We start from the raw sequence: 25,018 nt of genomic DNA, 5'->3' as shown, positions 1-25,018 counted from the left end.
CTTTGAAAAGTTGGCCTTTAAATAAAATTTAGTTTTAAATGACTCTGGCTTACTTTCGTTGTACCACAAACATCATCTACTGGGTGCCTAAGGTGCTAGCTGGTGAGTTGGGGTCAAGAAAAGTTCGAAGAATATGGTTTAATATAAGTGCTTGGTCTATAGTTATTTAGGGAACACAGGGAAAAAGTATAGTGGTTAGACATGAGTTTCCAACAGAAAAATTTCTTATATAATGTGTATGCAGTCTGAAGGAAGAGCATTCTCCTTGCTACCTATCGTTAAAAAGCCCCAAGGCTCAAAAAGTTCATGCTTGCAGTGATGTTAAGTGCCTCCAACCTTCCTTAATAGTTTGTGTTGCATATTGCTGGGTACCTGACATAAGTGATTTGTCTTCCATCATTGTAGTACTTGCAGCCAGCTGTCATTTTATAGTTTTTCAGATCTTCACTTAAGACCGGAAACTATGGCTTCTCAGAATGTATCTGACAGTATGTGTTTCCTTTTTCCCACAGAGTTGGCAATGATGAGAACATATCAAACACCTGGAAATTCCTGTCTCATTCAACAGACTCACTAAATAAAATCAGCAAGGTCAATGAGTCAACAGAGTCCCTTACTGATGAGGGTAAGCAGAAGCCACGGTGTGTATTGTGTGCGTCTGCAGAGACTTTGTGCCATCTCCTAGAATGCAAGCACTAACGCATCTCCTGCCTCTTCCTTACTCCTGTGAAACTTCTCTGAACTGTCTGTAAAGCATCACATGCTTTATAATGAGTTGGTAAACCCACTTATCCTGTTGTTAGATGGTTGTCCACCGAAGGATGTCATTGATTTTAACGTGGTCAGACTCTGGTACAAACGCTTCTTCTTCCCCTAGCTTTTTGTACACGTTCAGTTCTAGCTCTCTTGGCACAGCTGTAAGCCTACTCTCTTAAACAAGTAAAGTCACCAGGACCCTGATCATGTCTTAATCACCTTTGATGTATGTGACATTTATCACCCTTAACCGAAGTCTTGAATATAGAGTATGTCACTCCGGAACAGAAAATGATCTTTTCTAATAGAATATATATTCTGTGAACATCCCTGTATTAGTGTAGAGTGTTTACGTCTCATGAAATTATCCCCATGAGGAACGTCCAGCAGAGGTTTTTTTTAGAGGTCACAGACGCAGGATTCTGATATTGATTCTTTTTGTATTTTGAGGAGTAGGTACAGACATGAATGAAGGGCAGCTAATGGGAGACTTTGAGATTGAGTCCAAACAGCTGGAAGCCGAGTCCTGGAGTCAGATCGTGGACAGCAAGTTTCTGAAACAGCAAAAGAAAGATGTGGTCAAACGGCAAGAAGTGATTTATGGTGAGACTCTTCATGTGCTCTGCTAATATTTGATTTGCATTGTCTGGCATTGTTTATGAGGGGATTTATTGGGCTACAGCAAGTCAATTTTCCAGTATGTAGCATCTGAAAGATTTTCTTTTGAAAACTTTGAGGTATAGAGACATCTTATTTCTATCCTTTACTCTCTCTGTAAAATTATATTCTTTAATTTTATTGGACATTTTATTTAATATGAGTGTTTATTTATGCGATAGTCCTAAAAAGAGATCTCTTGTGACAGTACAGTTTAATTCCTCAGCTACAGTATAAACTAGACTAAACGCAAGTCATTTCTGGGAAATAGGAACGTAGTAAATTATGAAAGGTCTTGAATCCCAGTGAAGACCACTTTGGCAACCACCACTAAAGAGTGATGGAATCCAGTACATCTGTCAGAAAATAGTGTGAGGTCCCGTGAGAAATCGAGGAATACGATGAAAACGCTTTAGGGAAAAGACAGCTGTTGACTCAGTTTTAAAGTTTAAATTGGGCCGTAAATAGCCTTAAGACAAAATTGGGCTCTTAGTAGCAGCAGACACACTTTGCAGGAGAATCCTCGAGGAGAGCATTCCTGACCACTGAGCCTTGTCCCTCCCCCAGAGCTGATGCAGACGGAGTTCCACCACCTCCGCACACTGAAGATCATGAGCGACGTGTACAGCCGGGGCATGACGGCCGACCTGCTCTTTGAGCAGCAGATGGTGGAGAAGCTCTTCCCCTGTTTGGATGAGCTGATCAGTATCCATAGCCAGTTCTTTCAGAGGATCCTGGAGCGGAAGAAGGACTCTCTGGTGGATAGAAGTGAAAAGAATTTTCTCATCGAGAGGATTGGGGATGTGCTTGTGCACCAGGTGAGCAGCGGGCGGGTGCCTGGTGCCTCTCACACGCACTGGGGGCCCCGTAGCCGTGCGTTCACATCCTGGCTGGACTGCTCACGACCTCTGTGAGCTTAGGCAAGTGGTTGCATCTCTCCGACCCTCAGTTTCTTTTTCTGTAATTGAGGACAGTAGATTTTCTCTTTTAATGCTATTTTGAAATTTAAGAGGTAATGTATATATAAAGTACCCAGCATACATGGTAGATATGCAGTAAAAGCCAGTTTTTCTTCCTCAGAGTCTGTACCAACGTCAGAGATACTATAGTTTAAGAGATCAAAAAACATTTTTTGGAAGTCTCAACTTCAACCTGTGCCTCAAATCAAAAGGCTCATTTATCTAAAAACCACCTGAGACTAAAACCTTGACCAAGAAACCATCTGTAAAATAATTCATAAAATATTTCTTGCTAATATTTTCATCAAGGTATGGTATGGTTTCAATCCTACGTCAAAAGCAATTTAGCTAAAAACTGTTTTGATACTTTCAGATGTATATGTCATAGGCAGTTTCTAAATGTTTCTTTTTTAAAACATTGTTTTTGAAAGAAGAATAATGCTAGTATAACCTTTACAGGCAGAGGGGCATCGCATCACATCTGACTAGCTCTTTCTCACCGGCAAGTCTCTGCCTCATTGTGAAAGCAGAGGCTTACTTGCTGGAACATTTGCCTGAGAACTGGAAATATTGTCCTTTCGTTGTATTCTTGAGTCTGTACCCCTCGCCCTATTAATTCATTGGTGCCTTCATTCATTCATTTTTCAAGTATTTACTGGGGATTTACTCAATACCATGTGGAACCACAAAGGTAAATATAATGTAGACCTCTGCTTCATGGAACTCATGTTCTAGGAGTGAAGGATAGGCACGTCGTGAAGTAAATGCAGATGCAGTGTAGTGAATGCGTTCACACTGGTGGTCAGGGCATCAAAGTGGGCACGGTCAGCTCTGCAAGGGAGGACCCTTCCTCCCCAAACATCCTCCTCCTGTCATTTTCCATGTTTCTCCCTCTGCCCCTCCTCTCCACCCTCAGACCTGCACTGGTACTTCCTCTGACCTTGTAGCTCCTTGTATTTGTGCATGTCCTCTAGTAGGATGTTAGCCCCATGGTGTCCATTTGTTGTTTCTGAGCGCCAGTGCCAGAGTCACCCTTTTAGGGCACTTGCTTTGTGATGGGAGCCGATCACTTAAAAATCTCTGTGCCTCAGCTTCTCTGTTGGTAAAGGGGAAAAGGAAAGGCTACCCTGAACGTTTTTTCAAGTTTTGGGGTAAGGATCAAGTTGTGTTGCCTCCAGAGACTGTTAGTCCAGCAGGAATTGATGCTTAGCACGTGTCTTGTGGACCACATACAGAAACTCAGAGGTTACCCCACAGTGAACATAGCTTCAGATGAACGGTTGAGATGGCACACGCTTGGAAACGATGTAAGGGCCAAGCAGAATTGTTAGGCCTGCTGGCCTGAGGTAAGTAGGATAAACAGGTCCCTAGGTAATGACGGCCGTTTCTGATGCCTTTCTAACTTATCAGGATGACTTCTTTGAGACTGCTACCTCATGAGAGACTTCTCGTGAGTCTCTCTGTTTTATTACTGTGTTATGACAAATGGGAGTTAAAACACACGTTGCATTTCTTATGTGCACAGTACATAGATATTTCTGTGTTTATTATTTTTTAAATATATGTAACAGCTTTATTGAAATATAATTCATATGCCATGTGATCCACCCATTTAAAGTGCACAGTTCAGGTTTTCAGTATATCCGTGACTCTTGTGCAGCCATGGCCACGGTCCGTTGTAGAACGTTTTTATCATCATCACCCCCACCAACTTCCCCAGCCCTAGGCAACCACTAATCTACTTTCTCTGTGGGTTTGCCTATTCTGCACATTTTATATAAATGGAATAAAGCAGTATGTTGTCCTTTGTGATTGGCTTTTTTCATTCATACGTTATCCATTTATCCTCTGATGAACACTTGGGGTATTTCCACTCTGGGGCTGTTGTGAATAATGCTGCTATGAACATTCATATACAGGTTTTTGTGTGGACATATGTTTTTATGTCTAGGAGTGGAATTGCTGGGTCATATGGTAACTCTGTTTAACTTTTTGAGGAACTGCTAAACTGTTTTCCAAAGCTCCTGTACCATTTTAATCTTTTAATCTTTGGGGGGAAGTTATGAGGAAGCTCTCTTAGGTTTCACAAGTAGACTGGAAACTTTGGACAAAATGGTAATAGGAGTTTAGCACCCTGAGTTACGGCATAACCTATGTTCTCTTTCCTCTGCAGTTTTCAGGAGAGAACGCAGAACGCTTAAAGAAGACATATGGCAAGTTTTGTGGGCAGCACAACCAGTCCGTAAACTACTTCAAAGACCTCTATACCAAGGATAAGCGTTTTCAGGCCTTTGTGAAGGTATTGATGTGAAACGGTGGGGATTTCCATGTTCTCCAGAGCATTGTGTCACTGTCAGTTTTAGCTCGAGCCTTCTCCCTTGGGTAGTTCCTGACACTTGGTTTCCTTCCTTGCAGAAGAAGATGAGCAGTTCAGTCGTACGGAGGCTTGGAATCCCAGAGTGTATATTGCTTGTAACCCAACGGATCACCAAATACCCGGTTTTGTTCCAAAGAATATTGCAATGTACCAAAGGTGCGTCTTTTTCTGGACTCAGTCTCATTTGCCAGTGGACTGTTCCAGTCTGTCCAACAGCACTGGAGACCCCGTAGAAGAACTCTTCTACGTCGAGAAGGTCTAAAAGAGAGCTTGTGTTTTATCTTAAAGACGGTTTTCTTCGGTGAAAACATAAAGTGTTATATCAGCAGACTTAGGGTGAATGAGAGCAAGAAGGGAAGGAACCACTTAGTGATCCCAACGAGAGTTCAGTGACCTGAGCAACTTGTCACTTGTCCCTAGACTGGGAGGTGATTCCCACCTGCAAGTGCTAGAATCACCACTGTTTCTCGTTTAATCACTACTTAGTAGTTTCTCTCTTACCTAATCCTGCTCCTGGGCAGTTACATTAAGGATTAGGTAAAACAAAGATGTAAATAAAAAACTCATTGCTCCTCTCCCTCCCTAAAAATGTTGGGTTCCTTCCACTTTAGAACGTGGCCCATAATTGCATGTCGTCTCTTATCAGTGAAACATCTAACTTGATTTAAACTCTGACAGAGCGAGGGGTAGGCACGTGCCCTTCGACGTGTTGGCTTCGCTCTGCCAGCGTGCCCTCAGAGGGAAGACAGTGATGTGGAGCAAGAAGGCAGGGTCCTGGGGCTCCCCTGGTGGCGCAGTGGTTGGGAGTCCGCCTGTCGATGCAGGGGACGTGGGTTCGTGCCCCGGTCCGGGAAGATCCCACAAGCCGCGGAGCAGCCGGGCCCGTGAGCCATGGCCACTGAGCCCGCGCAGCGGGAGAGGCCACAGCGGTGAGAAGCCCGCCTACCGCAAAACCAAAAAATAGAAGGCAGGGTGCCCCTCCTTCTGCCCAGTAGAAACAGTTATTCTTTCCTTCTCAGAGAGTGAAGTGGAACAGGAAGATCTAGCTCAGTCCCTGGGCCTGGTGAAGGGTGTGATTGGAGCTGTGGACAGCAAAGTGGCGAGTTATGAAAAGAAGGTCCGTCTCAATGAGATTTATACAAAGACAGATAGCAAGTCGATCATGAGAATGAAGAGTGGTCAGATGTTTGCCAAGGAGGATCTGAAGCGGAAGAAGCTCGTGCGGGATGGCAGCGTGTTTCTGAAGAGCACGACAGGGAGGTTGAAAGGTGAGGCTCACTCTCGTCAGAGTCTAAGCGTGTGCCAGAGGGCAGCGGGCAGAATCCAGATGTCACCAGGTTGTTCCCAGGGACCCATGTCCAGACGTCACACGGGAGCAGCAGGCATTTAATTGATCTTAATCTTGTATCAGAAAAGACTGGTTTGAGATGGCTTACAAAACCTTATAGAATACAGTAAGAGGAGGAGGAAATGATGCAGTCAGGGGAAAGGAGAAAAACAATTTTTTTTAAAGAACAAAGCAAAGGGCAAAATTCATACAAAAAAGCAAGGTGTTAAGGGAGACATATTTTCCCTATGAAAGAGGGGCAACAAATTTGGGGACAGGGTTTCTGGCAAAACAATTGCTAGGAGGGAAATACCATCAGTTGCACAATTCATAGATTCTCTGCGATTAAAAATACATCACTCGTTTCTAAGAGATGGCAGAGGAATTTTCAGCTCCTGAGACCTTAGAGAAATGAAAGTTTAACTCACAGCAACTAGATTTATTATTAAACTTTGTTTTTCATCTTTCATCTTTCTCTAAGCAAAGGAGATCATAAAAGATACTCCCTTTGTGTTTGATTTTAGTTTTTACCTTTTAAATGATCAGCCCCATCAAGTGAAAGAAGTTAGGAGGTTTGTTCATTCATCTGTACATCTGGTTTGTTTGTTTGTTTGTTTTTAATAATTGTTTTCGTCAAACCTGTATCCTCTGGGCCTATATGGTAACTCTAACCTCACCAGTAGCCTTGAGTATACCCAGCCCACCTCCCTGGGCTCGGTGAGCTGAGCACACAAAGCAGCCCAGTGCCGTCAGCCCCGCTGACATAAAACTCAGGTGAGTGAAATGTGTGCTTCTCCCATCGCCGAGGTATAAGTAATGCTATAGGTAGCTGCTCTCGGAGAATTCCCAGGACTCCTTAGCTAGGGTCTCAGCATGCTCAGAGCACATAGTAACGACATCCCAGGCATTCAGCTGCTCTCAAAGGTGAATGTCGCAGGACACCCTGCAATAGAATTTGGGCTCAGAATGAAGAGACTCTTAAAGAGGTTCTTGCTCTGCAGTATGATGGTTGCTAGAATAGAGAGGTGTGAACTGAGGACAAGAGGAGGGAGCCAGGCAGAAGGGAGGAGTAAGCGTGGAAGCGTGGAGCTGAAGGATCTGGCCCGTCGGGAAGGGTGGGCAATCGGGGTCTCTGGCAGCAGAGTGAGGCAGGAAATACGGCTGGAGAATCGGCCAGGCGCCAGGTTGGGGTGGGTGCGTGCTCCAGACTAGGGGACTGACAGGGATGCTGGTAATGGGAGTGAGCGAAGAATGGGCTCAGAATGGAGCGTTTGAGCAGGAAAGGGGTGAGTGAGTTAGAGTGTGTGTAGTTCAGCTGCTGGGGGCAGGGTAGAGGACAGCAGGGGTGCGGAGGTACCAGTGACCGAGACGAGGGCGGTCATTGTCGCAGGGATCCGGGAGGGGCTTCTCCGGGCAGGGTCATCTCAGAGAGAAGAAATACCCCTTCCTGCCACCAGCCAGCTGTGCCTCTCACTGCTCCATGATGAACTTGAACTGTGCGATCCCTGCAGCTCCTTCCTTCCAGCCCTCATGCTCTGTGATGTCCTGAGACCACAGTTGAGGGCTCTGGCCTCACCGCCGCTGTGAGGCCGTGTCGGAGGTAGCCTGGTGGTAGAGAAGTACCTGCCCTCTCTTGTAAGGATGGATTTCCTAGAGTTGCTGCCAGTGCTGTATTTTCTTTACACAGCAGTTTATTTATTCATTCCCAAAATAAAAACTAATAGATTCCAGCTGTTGGAATAATGTTGCGGTCAAAGCAATGGCAGAATGATAGGTTTTCTGGCCTAAAATGTCTCCAGTGGAGATAAGAGTTTGGTGTTTAGTCATCTTCACCCCCAAGTGAAAATGACTTGTGCCAAGAACAGCCAGTCCTGTGTTGGGTAACCCTGGAAAGGGGTAGGATTGTTTTTCTCTGATCTACTGACGCCGTGATCACGTAAGCTTCAGGATTCAATAAAGTTGAAACTTATGTTTTAGAGCTCTTTTTCTTTTTTTTTTTAGCAGACACCTGAACTATTTAAAAGTAAAGTTTAAAAAAAAAAAAACTTGTCGAAACGAATGGTAGTACATGGAAAATTACTGTGGTCTAGGCTGAAAAACTAGACCACCATAGGAATCAGACATCCTTGCTTCTGTTTTCCCGCATAGCTATGCAATGAATTACACAGAGAGGGTACCCCAGTTTTGGCAGTAGTGGTAGGAAAGGCCAAGAGGGTCCTGCCCACCCAGGAGGCGGCTGCATAAGTCAGCCCGTTGTTTTCCCAGAGATTTGTAGGCTCCCCTTTCCAGAGTGAAGGCGGTACAGAGGGACCTGTTAGGTCTCAGTAGACGGCTCACCTCCAGGGAGGTCCCACTTTGTCCTTAAGGGAATAATGGGAAATGTCACTTCATACTCCTAGAGGATTAGAACAAGAGTTTGTGGCATTCTTTTGATTCCTGGATCCAGCTAGAGATGGTAATTTGGCTTTTGTTTTGTCTTAATTGAGAAGAAGAGAAGGCTGTGTCCACGGTGCAGAGGGGTTGAGGTTGACTGTGCTGTGTTAGAGCTGGGAGCGGAGCCACTGCACTTCGTGTACCTGTGACGGCAGTGGGTGTTGTCTAGCCATCCGTGTCCTCTAGGACGTGTGGATGAAGCCTGCCTTTCATTAGACTGAGATATTCTTGTACATCACCTTCTGGCCGCCTTCCTGTCTGCTGTCCCACGCCTTTTTCCCATTACTATGATCAGAAGTTGAGAAATACTATGACCTGAGTATTATGACCTGTAGACTGTGTTGCTATTTAGCATCTGTTAAAGTCCTGCTTTCCAGCTTTACTCTTATTTATTCTTAAAAATCTTGCCTTGTGGGATATATCTTTCCAGCACTGAGTGCTTAAGCCTTCCCAAGACAAGGCTTTGGTAATAGGTCCCATTTTAAAATGCCTCTAACAATCTAATGACCATATGTGGACCCAGCAGAAATGTCAAGCCCTTGCCTTGGAGGAGTGTAATAATGTGCTGTGCGGGTGGGTTGCTGAGTTTTCCTCTAATGAAGTGCCCTGAAGGTGCTTCACCGTTCAGTGGTCATTGTTCTCTCTTCCCTTCCCCCCTCTACAGAGGTTCAAGCGGTCCTGCTTACTGACATTTTAGTTTTCCTTCAAGAAAAAGACCAGAAATACGTCTTTGCGTCATTGGTAAGCTGAACTGTTTGTCTCTGCTGTTTGTAATGAACAGTTTTCAAACCGGTGATGGTAGGTGTTGAGTGTTAACACTGTATTACTGCTCTCCCACCTTCTTAAAACTGGCTCAGGACCAATGCCTCTGAGTCATTCCTTATATACCCTTGCAATTTTCTGCCCGCCTCCCTCCCCACCAATTATTTTTCTGTTCCCTCATAATCCTTTTGAGAGCCTTTGGCATTTGATCTAAAAAGAAATCTCTCACTGGAGTATGTCTCACACATTACGTATTACAAATCTTGCCAATTTATCACATTGCCAACCAGATTCTGTGACAAACCGGAAAGGACTCATCATGCAGAAAACAGGACTCGAACCTTGATAACCTTAAATTTTCGTTTCCTTTTTGGAAATCTTTTTCTGTTGGATACAATGTGAGTGAGCCATATGCTTTTAAAAGGCATCTAGTCTTACCTTAGACGGAGGTTGTCTGAAGAGCTAGACTGTTGTATCCATGTCTTAACATCTGCGCTCTCCCCATTTTCCAGGACCAGAAGTCGACGGTGATCTCTCTAAAGAAGCTGATTGTAAGAGAGGTAGCACACGAGGAGAAAGGTTTATTCCTAATCAGTATGGGGATGAAAGTTCCAGAGATGGTGGAAGTCCACGCCAGCTCCAAAGAGGAGCGGAACAGCTGGATTCAGATCATCCAGGACACGATCAGCACCCTGTGAGTCACACACCCTGGCCCACCCCCGCCTCCTGGTACCTCTGTGGTTTCATAATGGTTGGGCCGCCGTCAGACTAATTGACATCTTCAGAATGTGCTGTTTTGTTATGGTTGTATTAGGAACAGAGATGAAGATGAAGGAATTCCTAGTGAGAATGAGGAAGAAAAGAAGATGTTGGACATCAAAGCTCGGGAGTTAAAAGGTAAAGCTGGTGGAAGCGGTCTGAGGCCCTGTCTGGGGGCGTCTGCAGTCCCGTAGAGTCCCCGCTGCACCTCCATCCCAGAGCCATGCCGGCAGGGATGTCAGGCGAGGAGAGGAATAGCTCCTAACAAAAGAGAAACCAGATCTGAGCTGGCACAGGTCCTGGGGAACAATGGCTGTAGGAATGTGTCTGATACTAGATCGAGGGGATGTTGGCTCTCTCGTCTCGGTATCAGTGTCCTTGGACCCTGGTGACAGTCTTTGTACTTTGTCACAGAAGAATCTGCCAGAACTCATGGTCACATCTAAGATTAAAACAAGGAGAGAAAGGTACTTGCGGGAAAGAATTTTCCAGTTGATCCATTTGTCAGTCACCCCCGCCACTGTGCCCTGCGTTCCAAATCCGTCATGAGGTGCTTTGGGGAGAAGTGTGCTTATGGGTTATGTTTGACCACGCTCTGTCAAGGCCCTACTGTTTCATGTAGTCTTGTTGGCATCCCTGCAAGACCTGTATTGTAATCCCCACTGTGTAGGTGAGAAAGCTGAGGCCCATGAAGGCCAAGCAACCCAGGGTCACACACACACACAGTTCATGGCAGAGCCAGGGCTGTGCTCCCTGTCTGCTCAGCTGCAGGGCGCAGTGCTCGTGCCCCTTTGCCGGTGCTTGCTGAGTGTTCTGAAGTAAATACGTGTTGTGCTTTGGGTAGAAGTAAGGCCCAGAGTCAAGGAAATATAGGCACCCAGGGAGTTTACTTATTGCTTCATTCTGTTTCAATGGGGAGAAAAACAAAAAAAGAGATGGACGGATTTAGACCGGAGCCAGTATCACATTTTTTAATCTCTGCCCGTGATTAGGATGGCAGAGATAAGAACTGCCTTCTTTTCACATGTATGAAGCACCTGGCCAGGCATAACGCTGGGTGCTAGGGATGCAACGAGCCCTAAAACACTGTCCCTGCCATCAGGAAACCCACACTCTGGCAAGGGAGATCTACATAAATGACAGGCCACCTAGACCACAGGCACATGTAAAGTGTGTAGGACCCACGAATCCTGCCTGTGGTGAGTCTCACAGAGAAGATGGCACAGGAGCTACATCTGAAAGAAATTACCTCACCAGATGAAGAATATTTAGGTGAAAAGTGAAAAGGGACTTGACATGTCTGCCAAGGAATGAAGGTTTGGTACGTCTGGAGAGTAAGGGCTGAGTGATGGGAGAGTAAGCCAGGAAGCCACCACACCTTGAAAGGCAACAAAGGGAATGATACAATTTCTTTAGCAAAATTTAAACTTAAATTTTTTTAATTGGTATTGACACCAGTTGGGAGAATTGCTTGGGGGGCTGGGGGAGCCCACTGGGAGTGGAAAGGCCAGTTGGGGGACTCTTGGGATAAGTTTGGTGAGAAATGGCCTGGAGGGGGGATGGACGTGAGTAAGAAATAAGGAACCACCGTGGGTGGTGGGACAGAGTGAGGAGACAAAACCGCTCCCAGGTTTCCAGCTGGGCAACTGGAGGATGACAGTGTTGTTGCCTGAGGAAGAGGCCACAGGCTACAGGGAGGAGGCGGGGTGGCAAGAAGGGAGAACAGAGGTTTCTGACCTGCGGAGAACAAGGCGTCTAGGTGGAGAGAGCCGCCTGACAGTGGGACTCAGCGGTCTGGTGCTCAAAAAGTGGGTAGGATTTGGGGTGCCTTTTGTGAGTTATCAGCACATAAGAGGTAATTGAAGCCATGGGAGTGACTGAGGTCCCCGAGAGGAAAGCATGTAAAGTATAGAAAGGAGTCTAGGATGGAGCCCAGGGCTGGGGGGTGGGGGAAGCCCAGATACTCATTCATGGCAGGTGGCAGGTCTGGTCTGTAAAGTGCTGGAGTAAGAGTGGTAGGAAGAGAACCAGCAGCATCCTCAAAAGCAGATGGGGAGGGAAACAGTTTTATTTTATTTTATTTTATTCATTCATTCATTCATTCATTTTGGGCTGCCTTGGGTCCTCGTTGCTGTACGCAGGCTTTCTCTAGTTGCGGCTACTGAGGGCTTCTCCTTGCGGTGGCTTCTTTTGTTGCGGAATACAGGCTCTAGGCGCACGCAGGCTTCAGTAGTTGTGGCTCGCAGGCTGTAGAGCGCAGGCTCAGCAGTTGTGGCACACGGGCTTAGCTGCTCCACGGCATGTGGGATCTTCCCGGACCAGGGCTCGAACCCGCGTTCCCTGCATTGGCAGGCGGATTCTTAACCACTGCGCCACCAGGGAAGTCCGGGAAACAGTTTTAAATGGGGGAAGTCATCCATGCTGGAAAAGATGAAATGAAAGGCTTCACTGGATTCAGTAGTGAAGGGTAACCTTGGAAAGAGCAGATGCAGAGTGATGGGCAGAAGCCAGAGAAGAGTGTGTGGGTTGAGAAATAAACAGGAGGCAGGAGAATGGAACAGAGTGCAAGTTCGTTATGTCAGAAATTCTGGCATTTGCATAGAAAGACCCAGGATAGTTTTCTAGGTAGACATTACAGATCAAAAGCTTGATACTGCCTTCATGATGAAAAAGAAAGTGGGGGAAGCTGTGTTCCTTGTGGTTCCATGCGTTACCACAAGGTGGTGGTCATGTCTTAGTCATCTCATCATAGTGAACAGTCAAGTCACCAGATCTCTTCTCTGTGCACCTGCAGAACAACTTCAGCAAAAGGACCAGCAGATCCTACTCTTACTGGAAGAGAAGGAGATGATTTTCCGGGCCATGACTGAGTGCAGCACTCCCTTGCCAGAGGATGGCTCCCCAACTCAAAGCTCTAGAATCCTCTTCCGATCCAACACAGAAGAGGCTCTCAAAGGAGGGCCTTTAATGAAAAGTGCCATAAATGAGGGTAATTTACATTCAGCATTGCCCCCCTCTTTGTCTCCTCCCACAGTGGTTTACACACTAATATTATCTACCAGTTTGTACTTTTTTATTGTAAAATAAATCACAAATACAGAAAACAACCCAATACGTATTTCGCTTTAGTAAATTATTATCAGGTGGGCATCCTTGTAACTACTACCCAGGTCGAGAAATAAAATGTGGCCAGACCCCTTAAAGCCCTTCCACATGTCCTGTCCCCATCAGAGCTCTCTCCCTCCCTCCTGAAAGTATATTGTGACTTTTACAGTAATCGCTTAGGTTTCTTTATGGTTTTATGGCCAAGTGCCTGTTCATAGACCCTGTGGCTCAGTTGCATTCATGGTTTTTGATATGCCTTTTAGGATTCTTTATTTACAGTCCTCCACCCACCCCACCATCCCTTTCTTTTCCACACAATTTATCCTTGAGCTTTGACCTGTGGGTTTCTCTTTTTGGGTTTTATTCACACAGGGGTTCTGTTCTTCTGCCCTCCGTTTCCTTTAGATTCTCTGCTGGACTCGGGGGCTCAGTTGCTCAGACATAATCCCTTTGGCAAAAGCTGTGTTACCGGGGTGTTGTGCGCTTTCCTCTGGGGGCACAAAATGTCTAGTTGTCTTCTTTATTTTGTAACATATAGGGAAAACAAGATAAAAGGATAAATGCTTGATTTTTTTTCTCCCCCATTATTTACCAGTTTTCAAAGTAGTGAATCGATTACGGTCATTCTCTGAAAGTGACCGGTACTTTTAATATATTATTATAGACTCATGAATTAAATATGTCTGATGCGCTTCAAGTCGTTGCAGTTCTTATCCTTATTAAAAGTTAAAAAGGTCCTCTCTTTGCCAAGGAGCACCTCTTTGTGGGGCCTCTGAGTCCTTTTGGCGTGACCCCAGCAGTCTTTGAGAGCTGCTTTGCTGTTTGGTATGTTAAGATGTTCCAGGCTCATCTTGTTTTCTGCCCATACCTGGAATTAGCCATCTTTCTGAGAAGCTCTGGTTTCTTTTAGTGGGAAATGGTATGTCAAGATCACTGTTTAGGCGGTTGGGGTGGTTATTGCTGCTGGGATTTTCATTGTTACTAGGTTGGGCCTTTTCAGTGGGCCGCTTTGGGGGAAATATCCTTGTGTGTGTGCATGAGGGGATGGCCTAATGAATTCACACATATTTAATGTGTGAATTTTCTTCCACCTTGTGAATCCTCATTCTCAAGGATACATCGTAGAAATAAAACATCCTGTATTTACCCTAACATACACATCAGAATAACAATACTAACACTACTATCGTTAAATATGACTCTTTTATGCTATCCCCATTCCCTCCCCCCTTTTTTATTTACCAGTTGTACTCTGTCTATACTGTCAGCTTACAACCACTGTATATGGCACTCTCCCCTTCTTAGACCCGAGCTGTAGTCTTCATTCTGCGAGAACCACCACCAGTTTTTATCAGTGTCTCTCCAGTCATTTTGGATGTCTAAAGCTTATTCTTTAGTAGATGTCTCAGGAGAGGTTCATGAGGATAATATACCGAGTCCTTGCATATCGGTAATAATTTGTGCCCTTTATACTTGAAAATCTGTTCTGCTGGGTATAAAATCCTTGGTTCACGTTCTCTTCCTCTGAGTGTCTTAATTCTCAAATATTTATTTATTTTTTTCTGACGTAAAGCATCGCTGGCAGAGTCTGACCGTAATTTGATTTTCCCCATGTAAGTCACGTGCTCTTTGCCTAGACGCCCAAAGGATTTTTTCCCCCTAAATCCGAGTAGTTTTACTAGAATATGCCTTGGTGCTGGTTATCCAGGAATGATGTTCTCGGGTTCACAGTGTTCTATTTTGACATATAGTTTCAGATTTTTCAGACTTCAGAGATGTATTCTTACAGTTTTTAGTATTTTTCCTACACCCTTGCTTTGATTTTCTTCTTCACGAACTCCCACTATCCACATGTTGGATCATCTTTGCCTGTCTTCAATACTTCTTGCTTTCCCATAGTACTTTTTATAGCTTCATCTTTTTAATGTTTAAATATCCTTTCACCATCTATTATCTTAAGTCATTTTCTTTTGGGTTTATTTGTTCTCATATTCTAGTTCAGTTTCCATTTCTTAAAGGGATACCTTTTTTCCTTTCATTTCCACTTGAGTTTTGCCACCTCCTTTCTGTGTTTTCTGATTCTGACTTAGGTTCTTTCATGTCTTGTGTCATTTTCTTTATTTTATTAGCTCACTTATTTTATGGACATGTCCTTCTGATGTGCTTTTATTATATGTAGGGAAGTTATGCCCCTTGTTCTTTCTCTCTCTCTGCCTTTCCCGAACTTTGTGTGGGATTTGACTTTGATGTTTTTCTGTTGCTCATTTTTGTGTGAAATACATTTCCTACATTTTTAGGCTAAGATAGCATCTTTCGCTTCATCGGACTCTTCTATTGTTTTCATGTAGTGTTTTTAGAAAATAACAATGGCTTGTCTTAGGAGATTCCCTGCCTCTGTTTCCTCCCTTATTCCATCTGGACCTTCTTTTTCCTTTATCTCTGTCGCTTCTCTCCTGCTCAATTTTTATTCCATTGTCAGCACGTTCTCCTTTCTGTGGGACACTGCTGCTCTAGAAGGGAACCCTAGCTGGTTGGATTTGAGAATTCAGATGCTGAGACTGCTCTAGCCCCTTGACCTCCCTATGGGAGGGGCAAAAAGCCTGCCAGTTTGAACTGCAGTTCTCAAATTGCCTCACCTTACTTCCTAGGGAATTCCTTTTGGCTGCTTTGGATCTGACTCCCGGAGCCATGCTCCTTCCAGTAAATTACTCTGCCTTCCCTGTACCCTTTTAAATCTCCTAGGTCTCATGTGAATAAGGCTGAAGAGTTAATCTCTGCATTTCCAGTAGAATCCATCTAATGCATGTATCCTGAGCTGAGAGCTTTCTCTCAGCAAAGGAAGTCACGTAGTCACTTTGGAATTTTCTGTTCCTCTTCCCTTTACATATAGTGTATTACCATGAGATTTTCTTTTTCCCATTAAAAGAGGAGATGTCAGTTTTGCATGTTTCCTTTCTTCCAGTGGAGATCCTTCAGGGCTTGGTGAGTGGAAGCCTGGGAGGCACACTTGGGCAGGCTGTCAGCAGCCCTGTTGAACAAGAAGGCATGGTAGGCCCCGTTTCCTTGCCCCGGAGAGCAGAGACCTTTGGAGGATTTGACAGCCATCAGATGAATGCTTCAAAAGGTCAGTGGTTTTGAACTCATGTGTTCTTATGGGCAATCCTTAACTATCACAACTAAAGATGATCTGTACTCTGGGAGCTCCGTCTCCTCTGTCCCAATCAGTCAGTAAATGTTTTAGTGAGATCCTAATAAGTATCTAGCTGCTAAAACACTCAGGAACCTCTATGAATGTCATGTTCATTTTCAGTAATAAAAGAGTTTTTCCTGAGATCTCAGCTAAGCTGTAGCCAAAGGGGGGTAATAACACTTGTTTTTCCTTTCTGCTTCTAGTTCCTCTGCATCCGTAAAATTATTAATAATCAGTCCCTTAGCTGCCATTGGCATTAATAGGATTCAGAAATACTCTGTCCCTAAGCTATGTATATAGTATTTCATTGGCTAATCTGTTTTACAACGGCAAAAAAATACCCACCTTGTTTGTTTGTTTAGGAGGTGAGAAGGAAGAGGGAGATGATGGCCAAGATCTTAGGAGAACAGAATCGGATAGTGGTCTGAAAAAGGTATTTCTTTCTAAAGTACACTCCCTAAGTCCTCCCTGGCACTTCCTCTAAATTCATAGTCTTTGAAACTAGCCTTCTTTGATTTTGCTTTGGATGCCCAATTTGCCGTTTTTATTTCCTGTTTTATCTGAAGAGGAAAGCACGTTTTTAAGCAAACAGTACAATTCAGAGCCCCACGTTCTTGGCCGTTGGGCCTGTCTCCAGACACCACGTCTATGTGCACAGCTCTGCCGCGGCCGTGGCTGGACCAGTTTCATTAAGAGGCTTGTTTAAATGCACACACCCACCTGAACTCTTTGCAAGGCTTCAGTAACTGTTCAGCCTCAAATCTTTACTGCCCTGCAGTGAGAAGCTACTGTAGAAAAGAACGAAAACGGGAAGTCACAGCATAACTCAGACACACGCTGAATATCATTCTTGCCTCAGAGTCTTCGTTGTTTTTAAATGCACTTTTTTTGTTTGTTTTATAGGGTGGAAATGCTAACCTGGCATTTATGCTTAAAAGAAACAGTGAGGTAAGAATATTATGAGCTATTTAAAAGAATATGATTTTGTTATAATTGCTAGGTTAGGAATACTCATTTCTGTTTTGCCATGATGAACAAGCTTGGCTCCTGGCTGATCTGTGCAGCTGTGTTTCCTTTCCCTGGCCCCAGGGCCTCGTCTTGCCCTTTTGCCAGAGTACTGCCTCTGCTTCTCGTCCTTGAGAAGCCCCTTGCTTTCTCTAAACGTGGGCCATGAATCTCCCACGGTGATTTCTTTCCATCTGCGCACACTGCGTAGAATTTGTAGCCACCTTTGCTGTAATACAAGCTTGGCAGCAAAGCCACAGTCTGGAACGTGGCAAATTAACTTGTGGGTAAAATTTTGCATAATAATTTCTTATCCTGCAACTCAGCTTGAGTTTTCTTCTCCGAGCACTGCTTTTCGCTCTGTGTGTGTCACTCTAGAAATAGCCTTGTCGTCTCCTAGCTAGAGATCGGGTCCCCACGGAAGTCTTTCACCTGCCTTCCGCTGAGCTCTGCTGACCCTGCAGGATAACCCACGCCTTTCACTGTTTCTCCATCTCCTTGGGTTCCTCTTAAGAAATCCTCCTCAAGGTTACTACTGTCTCCAAACCTAGTTGACTCCAAGCGTGTGACTGTGTCAGCAGGCTGGAATTGGACACAGGACAGTGGGGTGCTAGGGTGTAGCTCTCAGGGTGTTCTCTGTGTTTCTTCCTGCTTTTAATGGAATACCTTAAATCCCTGAGGAGCTTGGTTTTGAAATTTCAGATTAAGGAAATCTTTCCTTTTTTCCGTAAAACACAGAAGGGTGTTTTTTGTCTTCTGTTTGTTGGCATGTTAGTCTACACGCTGACGTAACCCCCTTCAGCGTGTCCATCCTTGAATGAAGTAAGCCTGCTCCCACACAGGCTGCTGTGCTCTAGTGCTGCTTAAAAAGTAGCCCTTAGTTGATTTTTTCACCTGGCAACTTTCCCCTCCTATTTAGTGAGAAGAGTCAGATAAGAGACAGTACAAGACCAGTGGTTTTCAGGCATTCCAGCATGGATTATACACTACGGATGCTCAGTCAGAGTCAGCTGGTCTGCTGTGACTTCTCCCTCTCTCTGTTAATTAAGAATAAACTTAAATGAGGGGTAAATCGTATTCTCAGAAGAGCTAAGCCTGATAATAAAGTTTTTGTGTTTTAAATATTATAAAAGGAATACATGTTTGTGGTAGGAGATTTGGAAAACATCCAATAATGTAAAAAAGGAAAAAAGTAAGTAAACATAGTACCACTGAGAAATAGCTACTATTAAATGTTTGGTGTTCATATTTCCAGCCTTTTCTTATACAGGACATGTATTTTATGTGTGAGTGTGAGTTGCATAAACATAATTTTATACAATTTGTTTCACTACTCCCTGGAGCTTCGTATCCTGCTTTTTTTCTCTTAAGACACCAAAAGCATTTCCCCAGGGCATATTTGTGCAAAACATGCTAATCGGGCTTCCCTGGTGGCGCAGTGGTTGAGAGTCCGCCTGCCGACGCAGGGGACACGGGTTCCTGTTTCGGTCCGGGAAGATCCCACATGCCACGGAGCCTGCGCATCCGGATCCTGTGCTCCTTAACAGGAGTGGCCACAACAGTGAGAGGCCCGCGCACCGCAAAAAAAAAACAAACAAAAAATCCCAAAAAGAAACATGCTAATTAACAGCTGCATATTATTATGTTATGTGCCATAATTCATTTAATCTTTCCAGTGGTTCTTTCTCTACTTTTTTGCTTTTTAAATGATGCAGCCAAGAGCATCCTCATACTTTTTTTTGCAGGGCTCTGATTATTTCTTCAGCATGTCATCCGCTCTCTTTAAAGATTATACAGCGTTCATCCCTGTCAGTACAAGAGTATCCATTCTCATCATACTTTCATCAACACTGGGAATAATTTTTTAATTGACATTTTGTTGATAAGTTCAAGTGGTTATTTCTTTATTTTTGCATTCTTCTGATTTCAAATAAGATTGAATCATTTTTAATATGTTATATAATTGGCCATTTGTATTTCTTCTTTTGTGAATTGCTGGTGTATGTTCTGTGCCTGTTTTTCTACTAGAATATTCGTTATTTTGTCGATCTACGAGAGCCTTGTTTAAATTAAAGGTTTCTTTTGCCTTGTTCTGTTCACTGTTTCCTTTGCCTTTTTATTATACATTTTTACATAGTGAAAGTTGAAATTGTGTGTGTGTGTGTGTGTGTGTGTGGTTTCTTCCATTGTTTCTGTCTCTGAAAAGCCTTCCCTATTTCAAGATCAGAAAACATTCTCACATTTTCTTACAGCTCTTTTACAGTTCTTTTCTACACTTAACATTTCAATCCATTTGAATGTTTTTTCTGTGGATCCCAACTTAATTTTTTCCAACGATTTAGCCAGTTTTTTCAGAACAATTCACTGAATATTCTTTCCTTCTCCATTGACTAGAAATGCTCTTTGTATCATATACTAATGCTGCGGTTTGCTTCTGGGCTTTCTGTTTTGTTACATTGGTGTGTTTGCCATTTTTGTGCCAGTCATTTTAAATAATTGGAGCTTTGTAATACCTTTCACTGTGTGCTGACTTCCCTCCTACATACACAGTTACTTCGTTTGATCTTGTTTTTCTTGGCTACTTGTACCGGCTTATTCTCTGTGGTGCTTTCAGTCTGAAAGTACTTGGTTCAAATGCAAGTCCCTTGCTGTGTGGTAGGGTGGGTTCTTGTCGGATGACACGCAGTGTGCTGGGGTCTGAGCCTCCGAGTCTGAGGTGATGGTCCTTTGATTCCTTTTGCAGCCGGTCATCCAGAGCGTCGTCCATCTCCACGAGCTCCTCAGCACTTTGCAGGTATGTGCCCTTCTCCCTTATCCCTTCACTTCCTTGTTTCGAGAGAATCAGTGACCAGGGTATCTCGTTGGCCTGGATCTTTGAGGTCTGTAGGTTTCTTATGGGTAAATGGGGCCCTCAGACTAGAGAAGACTGGCTCTCATGATGAGAAAGGTTCCAAATGCAGTGGTTAGATTATCATCGACCCGCTAAGACTGGACTTGACGAGCACATGGTGGACTGCAGGTACCCTTGACAGCCATGCCCCAGAGCACATGGGGTGCTGACATGCACAGAGGACATGGTTTCAGTCTGGAAGGCCTTTGGTAGGATTGTAAGTTTCCATATTCCATGTCTCTGTGTGGTATTTGGGTAGGGTGACCCTCCCCACACAGCTTTCTGGGAATATCCTCAGTTTCTAACCAGTCCAGTTCATACCTCCTCCCACTTCCCAAACACACACTCCCCACCCCATACAAAGCCGCTGACTGCCAAATCCGAGTCCCCCACACCACTGACATTGTGACTTGGTTGCCGCCCAGGGTTATGCTGGAGCATTTTCCCAGAGAAGCTTAGAAACCAGGGGAGGGCCGTAGTCTGGGGTGGCGTCCTCGTCCTCCAGGCGGAGGCGCATCGTCCCCCCTCGTGCGTCTCCCCCGCAGGGGGTGGTGCTGCAGCAGGACAGCTACATCGAGGACCAGAAGCTGCTGTTGACCGAGCGGGCGCTCACGCGGACGGCGTCGCGGCCCAGCTCCCTCATCGAGCAGGAGAAGCAGCGCAGCCTGGAGAAGCAGCGCCAGGACCTGGCCAACCTGCAGCGGCAGCAGGCGCAGCACCTGGAGGAGAAGCGGCGGCGCGAGCGCGAGTGGGAGTCCCGCGAGAGGGCGCTGCAGGAGCGCGAGGCGCGGCTGGCGCAGCGCGAGGACGAGCTCCGGCGCGGCCGCCAGGACCTGGAGCGGGAGCACGACGAGCTGCAGCAGAGGAAGGTCGCGTACCAGAGCGACCTGGAGCGCCTGCGCGCCGCCCAGAGGCAGCTCGAGCGCGAGCAGGAGCAGCTGAAGCGGGAGGCCGACAGGCTCAGCCAGAGGCCCACGGACTGTGACATCGGCCAGGTACGGGGCGCTGGGGGGCCGGGTCACGACCCGCATAACCAAGAACCCTCTGAGCAGGGGAGGAAAGTAGGCAGATAATATAAAGGCTGCTTCTACAGATCTGTTTATGCACCACCAGGGGGCAGGTGAGGAAGTGAGTCTTTTTCTCCTTTTTGCATCTCTCAGCATGATGGGTTGGGGTTTGGCTAGGGGAGTTAATGGATGCCTGGCACTTCCCTCAGCCCTCAGTCGCTTAGGCTGGAGTAGCCTCAGCATCTCTGAGGATGGCAGTCAGCCGTCCAGGATTTGGGGAGCAACCCCTCTGCCCTGTGCCACAGAAGATCTCAGAATGGTCCCCAGCTAAAGGAACTTGTAGCTGGATGGGGACAGCACACCAAGGACACAGGTCCCCCCGGAGCACAGTGCCTGGGGCTCACAGAGAGCAGTAACGCCTGAGTCCCTGAAAGAACCCACATGGTGGGGTCAGTGGGCGTCAGCTACAGGGAGGAGCCCATCCCGGCAAATGATGGAAGGCAGCCCCTCTTATGGAGAGAGGGTATTCCTGCTCAGGGATGCTCAGACATCTGGGCTCTGCTTAATTCCTGATTTGTCTCCCTACTGTGGATGAAACCTTTCTTTTCCTGCAGCGGCTACGTATATGGGAAGGCATCACATATGTGGGCAGCACGCTGACCCCCGAGTTTATTTCGGTGGTGTTCTACAGTTATTCTGGAACGGGGCACCTGTGGCAGGTGGGAAGCTTGGGTGCACACAGATCCTCCTGTCTGCTGATACTCAGGTTGCCATTTGTTTGATCGATTGACCTTGGATCATGAAGGAAAAGGAAACTGACATCTTCCAGAGGGAGCAGTTTAGCTTCCTGCAGAGTTTTTCACGTCTGTGGGGGGAGTAGCCAGTGGCTCTATGTGCTTTTCGTGACACAAGGATGGCTTCCACAGGGAAGGCTGCAAGGCCCAGCGGGAGCACAGATTAGACTGATTATCTCTCTTTATCTTTGGTTTAACCTTTGGCTAGGATCTTGGTATAAGCTCGTCTCCACCTGCCCTCTAACCTGAACAGACCTTTATAATCTCTTAGCCCTGAAATAATTATCTACACCCCTGTGTAAATCAGTCGTTGGATAAGCAGCTCTTCCTGCTTCTTCAGGGAGTGGGAGTTCTAAGCTGCCTCTTCCAAGCTACTGTTAATTCTTCATGTTGCTGATAATAAAAATAGTAATGGCATCAGATGATGTTTTTAGCACTTCCATAGATACTACCTGAGGGAGGGAGGAGATGGAACTGAGAAGATCAGAATCTTTTTACCATTTCTCTGGAGTCCAAGGCAGTGGGTGCACACGGGGCTGACCCACTGACACAGCCGGTGACCTCAGGTAGTGTTCACTGAGTAGGCACTGGGGATGCTGCCGGCCTCCAAGTCAGACCCCTTCTCTTGACCATGTGCAGGTTTCACATCAACACACCAAGCTGCTGAGGATCCCATCCTTCCTTCCGAATCCTGAGGAGACCCTCTTGCCACCGGCACCTTCCATAGCCAAATCAGGGTCATTGGATTCAGAGCTCTCAGTGTCCCCAAAAAGGAACAGCATCTCTCGGACACACAAAGAAAAGGGGCCTTTTCACATACTGGGCTCCACCAGCCAGACAAACAGAGTACCAGAGGGTCAGAGCCAGACCCCAGTGTCCACGTCCACCCGCCTGTTTGGGTTAGCTAAGCCAAAGGAAAAGAAGGAGAAAAAGAAGAAGAACAAAGGAAGCCGTTCGCAGTCCGGTGGTGAGTTACACACACCAGGTCTCCCTCTGGCCGTGTAGTCCCTGGATCCTGAAGAGTGGGTGGCTTTAGCAGCATGGGAGTGGTTAAAAAGAGGTGGCTGCCATTCAGGTGTGTAAAAGCTGAACCATACACATCTCACCGAACCCACTTGCTCTGCCCGCAAAGGACTGTTGGAACTTACACTAAGAACACAGATTCAAAGAACATTTAAGAACCCACTCTGTGTGGCACGTGCACGAAGTAGAGAGTGCGGGCTCATTTCTCACACTTACTGTCCAGCTGAGGAGCTGAAACTCACCTCAGTGAAGCAGCTGCAGTCCTCCCTGCCTTTCTAGGCCTGGTCCAGTAATACTAATAACAGGTGCTTGGTGAGCATTTTCTGAGGGCAGCTTTAAACCTGCAGGTGACTGTGAGAGAGGTGTTGCTGACCCCCAGACACACTGGGAAGCTTGAAGCTCGGGATTAACTGACCTGCCTGCCGCCACAGGGCGTGCTATCAAATCACACTGCACAAGGTCTGAGTCCTTCTCATTAGGATTCCTCTCCCTTCTGTGTGGGAGGTTGAAGAGAAATCCCTATTTCCAGGCCTATTTACAAACAGCAATCCTAGTGTTTCTGTAAAGTTTAAGGAGCTGTAGACACGGAGGACATCACTGACGACCTCATGCACTACATCACCTGGAGGCCTGGCTGGCGGATGTCATTGTCCACCAGCCCCGCATCTGTTTGCATCCCAGAAGACTTGTGTTTGGGGAAGAAAGAACAGAATTTACCAGTGAAAAGAGCAGTTTTTCTGAAATTCTTTTTCCGCCTTGGTTTCCTTTTCTCCAGATGTCCCTGCATCTGAAGTACCCGCAGAGGGGGAGGAGATCTTCTGCTGAGCCCGTTCCTCTCCGAGGCAGCCGCTTCTGTCACGCCATGGTTACAGCCCCAACCCCTGCTGTCCTGTGCGTGCACTCTCCTACACTGATGCCCCTGTCCTGCGGCGCCCAGCCCTCCCGCACTGCCCAGGTCCTGGACCAGAAGAACAACTGGTCTTGGGGGTCAGGGTGGGGAAGGAGGCCCAGGATTGGCAACCCAACGCCTCTCGGGTTGGGGCCAGCCCTGCTGGGTGGTGGATGTTACACCCAGAGTAGTGGCCCCAGAAGTCCAGGCGATGGTTTTGGACATGTCAGGAATTCCTAGAGACTAAAAGAGTGTTTCCAAATGCGGTCTGAAACTCTTACTGCCTTTTATTTTGGGGAACAGAACCAAAAATCAAACAGCAGATAGGTTGGACTTCATCTGCACACATACAGTAGCCCATCTGCACATACATGTGGAGTGCGCCGGAACTGTGCACGGTCTATACCAGATGCCTGCTGGGCGCAGCTCAAGCCCCGCACGAGGGGCACTGCCCGCCACCGCTCAGGGAGCGCGCACTCAGAGCCTCACCCACTCGCCCTCCCAGGCTGTCTCCCTGTAAACTCACCCCATGCACACCTCACCCCTTTTCGCGTGTATCTCTCATCTCACTTCAGAAGGGACGACAGCATTTGTGAGAACCAGTGAGAGAGGCTTGATGTCTTTAAAAAGCAGATGATCCTGAAACACCTTGATTTTGGTGTTTCAGTCACTTTGAAAAGAGAAAATGTATCTAATTTTATCAAGTCTAAAAGAAATCATATATTGGCTTTCCAAGATGTGTGCCCACATGTTCTGGGCGCAGACGAAGTAGAGAGGCCTCCTCACCATCACCCCTACGGCGTGACACATTTTGTTTGCCACTAGCCACTCAGCAGTGGCCACGGCCTCCTGGCAGTACTCCTGAGACCTGGAGGTGTGCCCCCAGGGAAGCTGCTCCTGCGTGGCAGTCGCCGTGGGAGAGGGTGGCCCCATCCGCGCTCCACCCGCGCAGAGACCGCCTGCTTCTCCCGCTGCCAGGGGCTGCCCACCCTGTGCTAGACAACTGGACGAAAAGCAGGTTCAGGTGGGTGTGTTCGGTCCATATGAAGCGGTTCCCACCAGTACAGACTGAGAGAAGAGCTGGC

The 25,018-nt window shown here is 46.3% G+C and overlaps 1 protein-coding gene across 7 annotated transcripts in view; it reads left to right on the top strand.

Moving 5' to 3' along the window:
• The window catches only part of AKAP13 (A-kinase anchoring protein 13), a 338,024-nt gene extending 313,826 nt beyond the window's left edge, over positions 1 to 24,198 (top strand). For 4 of the 7 annotated variants that reach the window (XM_029238789.1, XM_029238786.1, XM_029238791.1 and 1 more), the window contains 17 exons: positions 513 to 625; positions 1,207 to 1,359; positions 1,981 to 2,231; positions 4,546 to 4,671; positions 4,788 to 4,905; positions 5,769 to 6,017; positions 9,174 to 9,250; positions 9,784 to 9,965; positions 10,086 to 10,168; positions 12,825 to 13,019; positions 16,098 to 16,259; positions 16,688 to 16,758; positions 17,229 to 17,273; positions 20,074 to 20,124; positions 20,766 to 21,215; positions 22,661 to 22,988; positions 23,820 to 24,198. In XM_029238789.1, coding sequence (XP_029094622.1) covers positions 513 to 625; positions 1,207 to 1,359; positions 1,981 to 2,231; positions 4,546 to 4,671; positions 4,788 to 4,905; positions 5,769 to 6,017; positions 9,174 to 9,250; positions 9,784 to 9,965; positions 10,086 to 10,168; positions 12,825 to 13,019; positions 16,098 to 16,259; positions 16,688 to 16,758; positions 17,229 to 17,273; positions 20,074 to 20,124; positions 20,766 to 21,215; positions 22,661 to 22,988; positions 23,820 to 23,869 — 2,704 coding nt within the window. In that variant the 3' untranslated portion in view covers positions 23,870 to 24,198. The remainder of the gene's footprint in view (positions 1 to 512; positions 626 to 1,206; positions 1,360 to 1,980; positions 2,232 to 4,545; positions 4,672 to 4,787; positions 4,906 to 5,768; positions 6,018 to 9,173; positions 9,251 to 9,783; positions 9,966 to 10,085; positions 10,169 to 12,824; positions 13,020 to 16,097; positions 16,260 to 16,687; positions 16,759 to 17,228; positions 17,274 to 20,073; positions 20,125 to 20,765; positions 21,216 to 22,660; positions 22,989 to 23,819) is intronic. The other 3 variants (XM_029238790.1, XM_029238788.1, XM_029238787.1) reach the window with 2 other exon arrangements.
• The last annotated feature ends 820 nt before the right edge of the window (positions 24,199 to 25,018 follow it).

This window comes from Monodon monoceros, unplaced genomic scaffold (genome assembly GCF_005190385.1).
Source record: "Monodon monoceros isolate NGI ecotype Baffin Bay Population unplaced genomic scaffold, NGI_Narwhal_1 Super_Scaffold_21, whole genome shotgun sequence".
NCBI lineage: Eukaryota > Metazoa > Chordata > Mammalia > Artiodactyla > Monodontidae > Monodon > Monodon monoceros.
This window is presented reverse-complemented; position numbering and strand designations above follow the sequence as displayed.